The 13008-nt window shown below is 29.0% G+C and overlaps 4 protein-coding genes across 5 annotated transcripts in view; 2 read left to right on the top strand and 2 right to left on the bottom strand.

Moving 5' to 3' along the window:
• Positions 1-13008, bottom strand: part of LOC130676217 (follistatin-related protein 5-like) — a 205507-nt gene that overhangs the window by 39631 nt on the left and 152868 nt on the right. The window contains exon 5 of the mRNA XM_057482308.1: positions 11405-11549. Coding sequence (XP_057338291.1) covers positions 11405-11549 — 145 coding nt within the window. The remainder of the gene's footprint in view (positions 1-11404; positions 11550-13008) is intronic.
• Positions 88-5100, bottom strand: LOC130676233 (chymotrypsin/elastase isoinhibitor 1-like). 2 transcript variants are annotated; one of them, XR_008991398.1, is made up of 9 exons: positions 4946-5100; positions 3725-3855; positions 2942-3620; positions 2197-2324; positions 1619-2114; positions 1428-1543; positions 545-1275; positions 357-469; positions 88-272 (listed from the first exon to the last, which is right to left on the bottom strand). XR_008991398.1 is itself a non-coding variant. In XM_057482332.1 (3 exons), the coding sequence occupies exons 1-3, from the start codon at positions 1668-1670 to the stop codon at positions 1180-1182; spliced, it is 264 nt and encodes an 87-aa protein (XP_057338315.1). In that variant the 5' UTR covers positions 1671-1777; the 3' UTR covers positions 811-1179. The 2 variants fall into 2 exon arrangements, 1 of the variants encoding a protein (XP_057338315.1); XM_057482332.1 differs by lacking the exons at positions 88-272; positions 357-469; positions 2197-2324; ... (1 more) ...; positions 3725-3855; positions 4946-5100 and having other exon boundaries at positions 811-1275; positions 1619-1777.
• LOC130676236 (chymotrypsin inhibitor-like) lies at positions 6186-7590 on the top strand. The gene is made up of 3 exons (XM_057482335.1): positions 6186-6376; positions 6447-6565; positions 7409-7590. The coding sequence occupies exons 1-3, from the start codon at positions 6331-6333 to the stop codon at positions 7493-7495; spliced, it is 252 nt and encodes an 83-aa protein (XP_057338318.1). The 5' UTR covers positions 6186-6330; the 3' UTR covers positions 7496-7590.
• On the top strand, positions 7777-8473 carry LOC130676231 (venom serine protease inhibitor-like). The gene is made up of 3 exons (XM_057482329.1): positions 7777-7840; positions 7941-8041; positions 8115-8473. The coding sequence occupies exons 1-3, from the start codon at positions 7792-7794 to the stop codon at positions 8271-8273; spliced, it is 309 nt and encodes a 102-aa protein (XP_057338312.1). The 5' UTR covers positions 7777-7791; the 3' UTR covers positions 8274-8473.

The raw sequence follows: 13008 nt of genomic DNA, 5'->3' as shown, positions 1-13008 counted from the left end.
ATAACATGAAAAATTGAATTTAATAATTTGAAAGTTAAGTTATTAGGAATCGTGCTTGTTTGAAGGAAAAAAACCTATGATCATCTGTTAATATAATTCAAATGTCATTTATTTGTTTAGATCGATAGATCGATAGATGAATAATAACATGATTTCGTAATTTATTATTAATTAAATTAATAATGAGGTTTTGGACATCTACTTTCGTGAACGCATTTGCCATTTAATCTGACATGGTCCTTGATACAACCGCATCCTGGTTTTCGACAGTCCTGAAGAAAATAACAAAAATAAATTTATGTGTATGCCCTTGATTAATACGTATCACTTTAAGATATTTTCTCCATAAAACGTACCATTGTACAAGATACCATAACACCACATTTACTATCACAAGGTCCGCAATCATGACATACTTCGTTTTGTCCACATCTAATATTTTTACACGTCAATTCTGCAGTGACTTGGACTATATTTTTAAATAGAATTATTCGAATAAATCTAAATATAGGATTTATAAATATACATTAAATTTATAACTTACATATGACGGCAGAAATTAAAAAAATGCTGATCAATAAAAATCGAGACATGTTTAATTTTAAATCTGGCTAGATGAGCGCACTTTTTTCTGTCACAACAGTTTCAAGATTAATTGAGTAACTCATCTCGTGAGATTCTTTTATTTATACGTTTATCATTACATAAATAACGAGTTATTTTTATAACAAGATAAAATTATTTGTTATTACTGAGATTATCTTTTAATTGTTTTCCATATTATTATTAAAAAAAAAAATACCAATGATGTGGACTTTTGAGAAAAACAACTTTATTTATAATCACACAAATGTTTACATATTTTAGACAGTACACTGTAAAAAATTAGCAGAGTGAATGTGAAGTAAATCCGGAATGAATGCGAAGCGGATGACTGTTTATTTAATTCATTTTCTCGAAGTGAAATCCACCCCGAATGGGAGTTTAATTTAATATTAAAACTCCAAATCAGAGTGAATGCGGATTCAAATGAATTCCAGATCACTCTGAAATAACTCCGAATTCACTCCCAGTTTTTTCCAGTGTAACATTATAAAATTCAAAAAATTACGAATTATTTTTATTTGAACCAATTGATTTCCAATAGTTTTCAGTAAAATATTTGAATATTTTTTTTATTTAATGCATAGGGCACTGGAGCTTGTTGATGCACGTGCCACTGTTATCGTCTCTGGCGAATCCTTCCTTACATACGCACGCTGGTGGGTTACAAATCTATACAATGAATAAAATAAATAATTTTAATTAAATTAAGTATTTATTACTGACTAATAAGAAAGGCGTGCAAATATTAATATCCAATTCGATTTGAAAAATATTCCCACATCTCCATTAAATAATTTATTAAATTAATCATTAGAACTTACAAGTGGACAAGCTACTCTGCTTAAGTCTGAGCAGTTTAACTCGCATTCATCCCCACATGAATTGCACTCTTCATTTTCTCCACATTCTTCGGTACATCCTCCATCAGCGTAAACGCCTCAAAAATTATAATTTCAATAAATTTAAATTCATAGATTTACAATAAAATAATTATATTAAAAAAGTTACTTACAGGCGACAACAAGTGCCAAGAGGAAAATGTTTGTTAATAAGAATCGTGACATTTTGAAGAATATCTATCGAATTACTTCAATTCAATTGATGGATGTTCGGGCGTTCGAGCCGCTTATATACGTATCACTTGAATTTTTATATTTTTTAAAATAAAGGTAATCAGTACGATCAAAGGTTTATGGGTCAAGAAAAATGGCAGTTGAGTAATGAATGGAAAATTACAACAATTAGATTAGAATAATTTAACTTTATTAAGTTATCACGTTATGTAATTCATTGTTCAAGTACAATAAATAAAATAACCAACACCACATTTATAATGATAAATAATAATTAATTTTTATCAGTTAAGAATTAGAATAAGTATAAATTAAAAAATTTATAATTTTTCTTATTCAATCGTCTTGAGGACATTCGTCTATTTTGACGCATTTATTAGTCGAGTTGTCTCTTGCAAATCCTTTTTGACATACACATGCTGGCGGGGCACAGACCTACACAACAAAATAATACTTATTTTATTTAAATTTTACTTACCCTATTAATGATATAAATATTATTTATAATTAAGTTTACAAAACTACAAGCTCCGCCTTCTGGATTTGAACAATTAATTTCACAGAGATTTCCACAATCATCGCACGATTCATTTTCTCCACATGGCGAGTCGCATTCTCTGGAATTAGTGGAATCGGACTGAACGCCTTTCAAAATTAAAACGACGTAGTAATTAATAATTGTTATGAAAATTTATAATTAACGTAAAAAAAAAAATACTATACTGTAAAAAGAGCGGTGTTAAAAATGGACTCATTTTAACTCCGCTCGGTGTTAAAATAAAATTACACCGGTGTTAAAAATACCGGTGTTAAATCGGGGTAACCGGTGTAAAAGCGGAGTAAAATCGGTGTAAAGGCGGGGTAACCGGTGTAAAAACGGAGTAAAATCGGTGTAAAGGCGGGGTAACCGGTGTAAAAACGGAGTAACATCGGTGTAAAAGCGGGATAACCGGTGTAAAAGCAGGGTAAACTGCGTCCGCTATTATGAAAATTAATGAAAATTAATAAAGAATATCATTTATTAACAAGTATAGTGATCGAGTAAGTAAAAATATTCACAAAATAAAATATTTTAACACTGGTAAAGGATATCTACACCGGCGGCGGCGTTATTTTAACACCGGTCTAGAATATTTACACCGGTGGCGGCGTTATTTTAACACAGGTCTAGAATATTTACACCGGTGACGGCGTTTTTTAACACCGCTTTCAGGGGAAAATTTAACACCGATAATTTTAACACCTACACCGTTTGGACTTACCCCGGTGATTTTTTACAGTGTATTTAAAATTACTTACATGCAGCAACTGACAAAAGAACAATATTTATTATTAAAAATCGCGACATTTTTATAAATTTAGATTTTTTTTTTTTTTCGCAACTTATGACTTTAATTTATAATTTTTTATATAACAAGACTTCGTTTATTTCCTTGTAACGAAAAAATATAACTGAGTCTACAAAATAGGTATTTCAAGTAACGAACACAAAATTATTGATAAGAATATTCAACAATCAGTAAATTATATTTGATTATTTGATATATAGCACAAGTATAATTATTTATGCAAGTCTTGCAATTAAATTTTCCTTGTATAGATAACCGTTATTCTTTACATTGTAACAAAGAAATTTAAAACAAATATTTACTAATATAAAATTTATTTTCCTTATTTATTTATAATTAAATGGAAATTAATTATTTATTTTAATAATTTCGACAATACAATTGATTTTTGCAATTATAAGAATTTTTTTCGTTATTTAAATTCATCGAAAGTCATATTCTTCGAGGTATTCTACAATTGATTATGACAAAAAAATGTTATAAGTATTTTGTTAATTCAATGGCGAGGACAAGATTGTTTAGGAACACATCTTCCGGTTGTCTCATCTCGCGCATATTCTTGTTCACATTCACAAGCTGGTGGATTACATATCTATATAAAAATCAAATTCAAATGTACCATCATATGTAAATTAGTCATTCACTGAATAATTAATTCGTAAAAAAAAAAATTATAAAATAAATAATTAAACTAACATAGGGACATGCGCCCATATTTCTGCCCGTACTATCTAGGTTTGAACATTTTGTCTCACAGAGATTCCCGCATGTATTGCAGACTTCATTTGCACCACATGGATAACTGCACTTTCCATTGGAGTAGACGCCTCAAAAAATTAAATTTATGTTAATTGATTAAAGTACACGGAAAGAAAATTATGGCAGCGGTTCCCATAATTTTGTGAAATTTTTTCCTATACCATCATAGGAATTACGACCATAAAGTATGGGAGCGGTTCCTATAATTATAGGAATGTTTCCCATAATTATAGGAATAGTCCCTATAATTATGGGAATGATACCCATAACACTATAGGAATGATTTCTATAATTATAGCAATGGTTCCTATAATTTATAGGAATACTTTCTATAATATTATGGTAATCATTCCAATTGCATTATGGGAATCATTCCCATAATATTATAGGAATAGTTCCCATACTATTATAGGAATAGTTCCCATACTATTATAGGAACCATTCCCATAATATTATGGGAATGGTTCCTATAATAGTATGGGAACTATTCCTATAATATTATGGGAATGATTCCCATAATGCAATTGGAATGGTTCGTATACCATTATGGGAATAGTTCCCATACTATTATAGGAACCATTCTTATAATATTATGGGAATGGTTCCCATATTATCATGAAAAAATTAATTTAAAGAAGTGTGGTAATCACTTCTACAATACACAGAAATATTATTAAACATAAAAACAAAAATTCAAACATTGGAAAAAAAAATCGTATTTGGCAAAAAAACATTAAAATTTTTAACAAGAATTTTTTGTCAGCACAAAAGATTTAAGAAAATTCGAATTTTGGGAAATTTCTACACTATTGTGCAAAAAAAAAATTTTATGATATTATAGGGATGGTTCCCATAACATTATGGGAATAGTTCCCATAATATTATAGGAATAGTTCCTATACCAATCTGGGAACCATTCCTATACCAATATTATGGGAATGGTTCCTATAATATTATGGGAACCATTTCCATAATGGTATGGGAACTATTCTCATACTATTATGGGAATGGTTCCCATAATATATAGGAACCATCCCTATAGTAGTATAGGTACTATTCCCATACCATTATGGGAACCATTCCCATAATGCATAGCAAAACTTCCCATAATTTTCTTTCCGTGTAATAGATGTATAATAATAAAATATCATCACTTACAAACGACAAAAAAAGCGACCAAGATAATGCTAGTCGATAAAAATCGCGACATTTTGAAACTTATTTATCGTGTTTACGTTTCTTGAAGTTGATACATAAACGTTTCGCATTTTGAAGCCAATTTTATACATTTCATTTTTTAAAAAATAAAGTAGAATGATAAATATTTTATATTTAATAAAAATAAATGAATGCAAAGTTATGTACGAGTAGATAAAATATTATCAGTTATAAAAATGTATGATATAGTTCAAGGCAATCAGTTTTAAAAATTTGATATTGCATTGAAATGTAAAATAATTATTTTTATCTAAATTATTGACGATAAAGATAATAAATTTTCTCATCTTTAAACATTTATAAATTTATAGTTCTTAATGTTTATATAATAATAAAAGAATATCGATTTTATGTGATGATAAAATGACATATTTGTCATTTAGATTTTTATAAAAATGTGCATATTAATACAAGTAGTTACGATAACATTAATTATATCTGTAGTACTTTTTTTCATTCTCTCGGCATATAATTTGATTTAATAATAATAATCAAATTTAACAATTACATATGTTTTAAAAAAATATCATGGTATTTGAAAGTCTGCAGCAGAGCTGAATGCAGAATATTTTATGATGTAAGATTAATTCTTATATATTTATTCATTTAAACTTATCAAGTATATATTAGAATAGTTTTTTTTTTATTTATTTTTGGAAAGTGGAGAAAAAGTTTGTCGGGGTAAAAAAAAACAGACATACAGAATCTTGAAATTTTTTCTGTCGAAAGTTTTCATTAATTTTACATGCATAAAAAATTTCAAAGCGATATGGAATATCCAGGGTTACACGGGGCATCTGATAAATTTTTTAAATATCAGAATATTATTTTTATTAAAATTTTCTTACATATTGCGAAGTGATACGGAGTAGTCATGATAAAGTTAAGCAAAATAAAAAAAACAATTTTCAAGAGTTTCTTTTTGTGATCCTGAAAAAAATAAAAATAACTCAATAATAATTACATAAAAAATAAAAATAAATGATGTACAGTAATTAAAGTCGATATTTAACAAATTATTTTTTCAGGTGCCCCGTCTTGTTCAGATCTCTTCTACATGAAAATTAAAAATATCTGGAAACTAATAACACGACATTGATAATGAATTAAAAATAAAAAACAAGTTGTTTGTGTTCTTATGTATTAACGCAATTCACTTTAAATGTTTTTGCATTATCGTTAAAAATAACAGTGAAGTGGGAATCCACCGACGACTTTCCTTATTGTTACGATAAAAATATTATTATCTGTTAGAGGTTTATAGACTAAAGTTAAAATTTTCCAATCACTATCAAAAAATCTCTACAAGTAAAAATAAATAAAAAATGTCTCGCAATATTTTTATGTTGATTATTGTTATTTTAGCAGTCGGTTAGTTTAATTTATTTATTTATCATCAAAAAAATAATTGTTATTTTAAAAGAAATTAAAATGTTTATAGGAATAAATCTTGTGTATTCTGATGATGATTGTGGTCCTCATGCAAAGTGGAATGATTGTGGAAGCCCTTGTACCTCAACTTGCGACCATAAATATCCTGCCGGCGGAAATTGTATGGCAGTAAGTATTTTTATTTTAATTTGACAGTAGGGGAGGGTGGGGCAGAGCGGCCCCCATGGGGCAGAGCAGCCCCCCTGAAATTTTGATCAAAAAAAAATTTTTTTTTTTTCGACTAATTACTATAAATCCGATATGTTTGCGCATTTTTACCCCTACGCATGACATTTGGGGCAAAATGGACAAGCCCAAAATTTTGAAAAAGTGATTTTTTCATATTTTTATCGTCAAATTAAAAAAAAAATGATTATAATTCCACATTTCTAGCCCTACGCATAACATCTGGGGCAAAATGGACCAGCCGAAACTTCCGAAAAAATTATTTTTTCATTTTTTTCGGCCGTTTCTCTATGTAAGAGGCAAATTTGGTCACTAAAAATTTATAAAAATTAAATTTTTTTTTTTAGTTGATAAATTTTTGAAATAACGTAAAATTATAGAATTGATTTTTTTTTTATTAAATAACAATTAGTAATTAAGGTAATCGAGAGTGAACGATTTTTTACGCTTTAAAAAATTTTTTTCGAGTAATATAAAACCAAAACTAGTTGTCAAGAGAAAGAAATACATTCTTAATGATGAAAACAATTTAAAAAAAAAAAAAACGAAAAAAAATTTTTTTTTATCACTTTTTGGAGGGGGGCCGCTCTGCCCCACAAAAAAAAAAAATTTTTTTCAGAATTTTGGCAAAATGTCCATAAATTTGTTCGAAATAGGACAAAAGTAAAGTGATCTTATGGTTGAAAGCCACAAAAAATAATAATTGGCTTAGGGGGGCCGCTCTGCCCCACCCTCCCCTACTAATGTTGTTAGAAACTGATTATTTATGTTACTTAAAAATTTTAGGTATGTGAACCTGGCTGTTACTGTGAAAAAGGATATATCAAAGAAACAGACGGCTCGTGTGTGAAGGAATGTAAACCAAGAAAATAAATTTAGTTAAGGAAACTAAACAAATTTATGTATGAGATAAATATTTGTGAGAGACATTTTCATATGTAAAATAAAATGATTTAATAAACTTTAAATACTGTCGAAATTTAAAACGATAAGATTGAAATTTTTGAGCCGTAGATAAGTTAATAATAAGATATCATGTATAAGATAATTTCTTAATGTCCGCATTTTTCTGTCACTAATTAAAAGTTTTGAAATTTAATCACGTATGTTGATATGAATGCCTTTAAATACCCGACTAAAATTTAAAAACTTTAATTTCATAAATAAAAATGTTCAAGTACGCATTGGTTTTAGTGTTGGTACTATTCACTTTTACAAGTAATTATTTTAAATATAATAAATTCGTATAATAATATTGCTAGAGTACAAAATAATTATTTTTCGACTTACTGATTATTAATTTTTTTTTAAATTTAAGGTGTCCAAGGCTTCGGATGTCCTACTAACGAACACTGCAGTATTTGTGGAACTTACAAAGAACCAGAATGTTATCGACACTTGTATTTACCTTCTGCAATAGTATGAACATAATTGAAAAAAAAAATTGTGAAAGTGTGTTATCAGATTTTATTCTAAAACTTTTAATTTTTAGGAATGCATTAGACGATTCCGACCAGGTTGCCGATGTGATAAAGGGTATGTCAGAAATCCTCACTCAAAAGAATGTGTTATAAAAAGTCAATGCTTACTATCAACAGCAAGAGGATTGGGTTCGGGAGTTCAAAGTTGGGTTGATCAAATTTTAATTTAAATATTAATTAATAATAAAATTCGAGGTTATTTTGTTAGAATCTCGTATATTCTCTGAGATACGAATTTATTAATTACTTCGATAAAACATTATGAGGCTGAATAACTTATTTGTCACAGCCGTCATGAAATTATTCAATAGTCTATTGTTTCAATAAAATGAAAGCATAATGTATTGGTGATAAAAAACATTTTCAATTGTTAAAAATAAAGTTTTTTGATATTTCCTAGTGTATAAAAAATAAAAAATTTACTAATTGAGAAACTTCTTGTTCATTGCAATATCGATAGTTTATAATTTAAAATATGTACCCTGGCAATTATTTTTGAAAAATTAAATAAATTCGTGATTCAAGATTAAATTTATTATTAATTTTTCAATTATTTTGTCACCTGTCTATGAGTGACTTCTACGAGTGATATTTTCGTCGGTCATGAAACGTGTTGGCTAAAAAACAAAAATATTCTAAAATATCGCGTTACTGATGCCATAAGGGCGTATCCCGAAAAAAATTTTTTTCGGGAATTGACGTAGTTATGCCTGAAACGGGCAGAAAGGCAAAACAAAATTTTGGTACGCCCTTACGGCATCCAGGGTACCCACCGGTTGCCATAAGGGCGTACAAAAAAAAATTTTTTAGGGAAACAACGTATTTTTACTTTAAATGCATAGAAATGATGAGACAATTTTTTTTGTACGTCCTTACGGCTCCCGGTAGGTACCCTGGGTGCCATAAAAACCGTTAAAAATTAGCCGTCTAGCTTTTTGGCAAAATCTTAAAAAGTATAAGTGATAACTCGAATATTAAAGAAGTTTCTGAAAGAGCAGGAAAATTTTAGTAAAAAAGTTCACGACTCCTCAAAATGTAGCTCCAATATTTATAATTTTAATTTAACATTGAAAATCAGCTTTTGTGCAGCAGTTTCGGCATGCGCGCGCCGACACTCTAGTAAGCGTAGTTTTTAAATAATTTTTTTTTATCATTCATGCAATATAAGTGCTATCTTAGCGCACGCTCTTTTGGTCGCCAAATAGTTGTTTGCCCATTCAACTGTTTTCACGACATTTGTGTGCGTTATACGATTATTATCGTGCGACAAGTAAACTTGTTCCATTTAAATATAGTGGAAACCTAAACATGCGAACATGCAAATAACCTTCTCAATAAGACAATTTATAGATAAATTAAGGAAAATATAAATAGCCCAAACTTGGAATCGAACCCAGACAAATTCGGTATCGCGCCAAGTGCTCTACCAGTCCAACACCTCGAGATGCCCTCTACATACCTCTCGACATGGTTCTGTCGAGAGTTTAGGACTCTAATATTTTTTTTCCTCCGGTATTTTCTATTATTTTCCATTGAAAGAGCCTCAGAAATAAATTCGAATAATCCCATAGAAATCCCATAGAAAATATAGACCCAGCTCTCGGTGTTGTAAAAAAAAAAAAATCGAATAATCGTCAGTTAAATTCTCTGAAAATCCCAGAGACATCCCATGGAAATCCCATAGAAAATATAGACCCAGCTCTCGGTGTTGTAAAAAAAAAATCGAATAATCGTCAGTTAAATTCTCTGGAAATCCCAGAGACATCCCATAGAAATTCTATAGAAAATATAGACCCAGCTCTTGGTGTTGTAAAGAAAAAAATAGAATTATCGCCAGTCAAATTCTCTGGAAATCCCAGATACGTCCCATAGAAATCCTATAGAAAATTGCGTTACTGATGTTATAACGATGTTACTGATGCCGAAAAAAATACCCTTGAAAAGGCATAAGGGCGTATAAAAAATTTTTTCCGGGAATTGACGTAGTTATGCCTGAAGGCAGAAATGCACTACAAAATTTTGGTAAGCCCTCATGGCATTTGTAACGCTATATATCTAATGACTTAATAATATTAAATTTTATTTATTAATTAGAGTCGAAGTTGCAAAAGCCCACTGTAGTCTGGTCGGTTGAAGCATTCAAAGGCTTTAGTTGAGAGGGAAAGGTCTAGCGTTCGAGTCCCGGACTCGGCACTTGGGTAAAATGGCCATGAATAATTCTTAAAACTAATTTTTAATAACTTTTTTTCACATCTCAAAAAAAAAAAAATTATGTTTAAATATTTTTTTGTTTAATTTAAAATATTTGATTTTACAATCAATGGAGAAAAAAGTGAAACAATGACTTAATCACAAAAAAGCTATAAAAACATAAACCAAAGTCATTAACCTTTGGTACCTTAAATGCAATGTAATCATGATTAGGAATTTTACGTTGCGCAATGTATCGATAGTGCGTTTATATGATATATAATAACATATATTTATAAATTTTATGTTACCGCTAAAATTAGTAGCATATGATTAAAGTAATAATAACAAAGTTTTTAATCTTATCAGAAATTCCATCAAAATTAAAATATTATTTATCAACTTCCTTATTTTCTAAATACTTAACAGATTGTTTTATGTTACAAGCACGCACTCGTCATTATAAATGCATTTTCTCCAATACGATTTGTATTCATTAACTTGAGTTATTTTTACTAACTACCATGTCGCGATTTGCTGCAATTTTTGTGCTGACTATATTTATTTTTGCATGTAAGTAAAAAAACGTCTGTATTTAATACATTTTGATTTTGTCAGGGCAAGTATAAGAACAAGTTTTAATGTAAATTTTAAATTAATATCATTTTTTAAGGTATGGAATCCTCAGCTTATGAAAAATGTACACAGTCAAGTGATACTTTATGCAGAAGAGGACCAGTTTATGTTCGAGTTAACAGACCACCGGCCCGACCATGCATTGTATGTTAAATTATTTATATATAATTTGATCGATATGTATTTTTATGAATGTTGCAATTATTATTTGAAATATTTTTACAGCAACGTACTGGACAACGACCGTGTTATCAAAGTAATGCTGGCTATATGGGAAATCCGTTTTTTAAAAAATCATACGGACAGATGACACGTTGCCCATGTCAGAGCTAGTTTGTAAAGGCGGAATATCGCAAAATATAAATATATTTATCCAGTACTTGATGTTAACTTATCACTTTATAAAATATCACTTTACTAATCGAATTATTTATTTTTTGAAATGAAACGAAATATTAAAAATTAATCTACTCACCGCGTTTGAGAGTTTTTTCTTCAATTAAAACTGAGGTTGGAGATACTTCATAAGTATCATGAAAACTTTCAATGAAGCTTCTATTTGTTGTGGTCGATGTCGAATCAGTTGGAGTAATTAATGAGTCCCGATGGCGTCGAGAGTGCTGTAACAGTGAATCGGTTTAATTATTTTTTTAAAAGATTCGAATTAAAATATTTAAGGCCAAAATAATATTAAAATTTTTTGTATACCGAAAAATGGCCTAGGTAGTGAACACAAGGCTGAAAACTAGCTGGGCTGAAAAATGGCCGATAATTAGGCCTGAAATGAAACCGAAAATAGGCCGAGTCAATTTATCGGGCAGTTCGTTAAGAATAATATCCCTGATTAAAAACTCCGATTGAAACCAATGAATTCTGATTGAAAGTCTATCGGATTTCAATCGGAATCAATCGGAGTCAATCGGATTCAATCGGAATTCAGTGGTTTCAATCGGAGTTTTTAATCAGGGATAATTTTGACGTGTTTTCGGCAAACTTTTGGCCGTTTTCCAAAAAAATTCTATGGTTTCGGCGTGATTTTCGCCAGATTTTGCCTTTCCGGCCAAATTTTTTTACCAAATGAACAATAATCAATAATACGTTAATTTAGCATTGAAATTTAGAAAATTTTTTTTATGACAAGTAAAAAGTAATTGAATTTAGTGAACTATAAATTTAGTTCTCGAGCAAAATACTCGGTGGTTTCCAGAGCTTTACGATTATAGACTAGTGCTCGTGAATTCTCTCTTCGTAAGGTACTTTATATACCCGACTTGCGAATAATGCTCATCGACGTCTATGAGTTCTCTCATAAATTGAGGATCTTGTCTACTTTTTCATTATTGTTTAAAGGATTATTAATATTCTTGTCTTGTACTCCGTAAATTATAATCATGATAACCATTTTCATTAAACTATATTTTTATTTCAATAAAACGAATAATTGCTTGTTAAAATTGAGTTATCTTTGTGATGAAATTTTTTTTTAGTAGTTGAGTTTAAAAAAAATTTTAATAAATTAAAAATTAATAAAATTTCAATTTACTTCTTTAGTCAAGTTAGAGTTGTAAAATTGTTTAATAATGCACGACTGTCTTTCGTTGTAAAATCTTAGATATACGTGCTTCGATAGTTTTAAAAAATACTATTTTACGACCATGTCTCTTTGCTACATCAACTCAATGAATAAAATAAACCCCATGAGATACGTTTGTGTAATAAAATACTTTGCCTTTTTTCTTTCTTTCAATAGTTAACTCTAATTTTTCTTTTATTTACGTTTCTATATAATAATTAAAAATTTTTTTTTTTCATTCGTCTAAGGTAGATAACTTTTGTTTTACAAATGGAAAAAGAAAAATTAACTTTAATAAAAATTCTTGGTATTATAAGAAACTTTTCTATTTTATTTGCACTTAATTAGATGTCGTACTTGTGCACCTGCTTCATTAAAAGTACAAAAAATTTTAAAGTGAATTTATAACGTCTACTTATATTTAGCTCGGTGTCTCAGTGGCTTAGTCTAATTAATTTATTTTACAATTATAGAATCAATAAAAACAATCACTTTCATTCATAAAA

Source organism: Microplitis mediator, chromosome 10 (assembly GCF_029852145.1).
Source record: "Microplitis mediator isolate UGA2020A chromosome 10, iyMicMedi2.1, whole genome shotgun sequence".
Classification (NCBI taxonomy): domain Eukaryota; kingdom Metazoa; phylum Arthropoda; class Insecta; order Hymenoptera; family Braconidae; genus Microplitis; species Microplitis mediator.
Note: the sequence above shows the minus strand (reverse complement) of the source record. Positions and strands in the feature narration are given on the sequence as shown.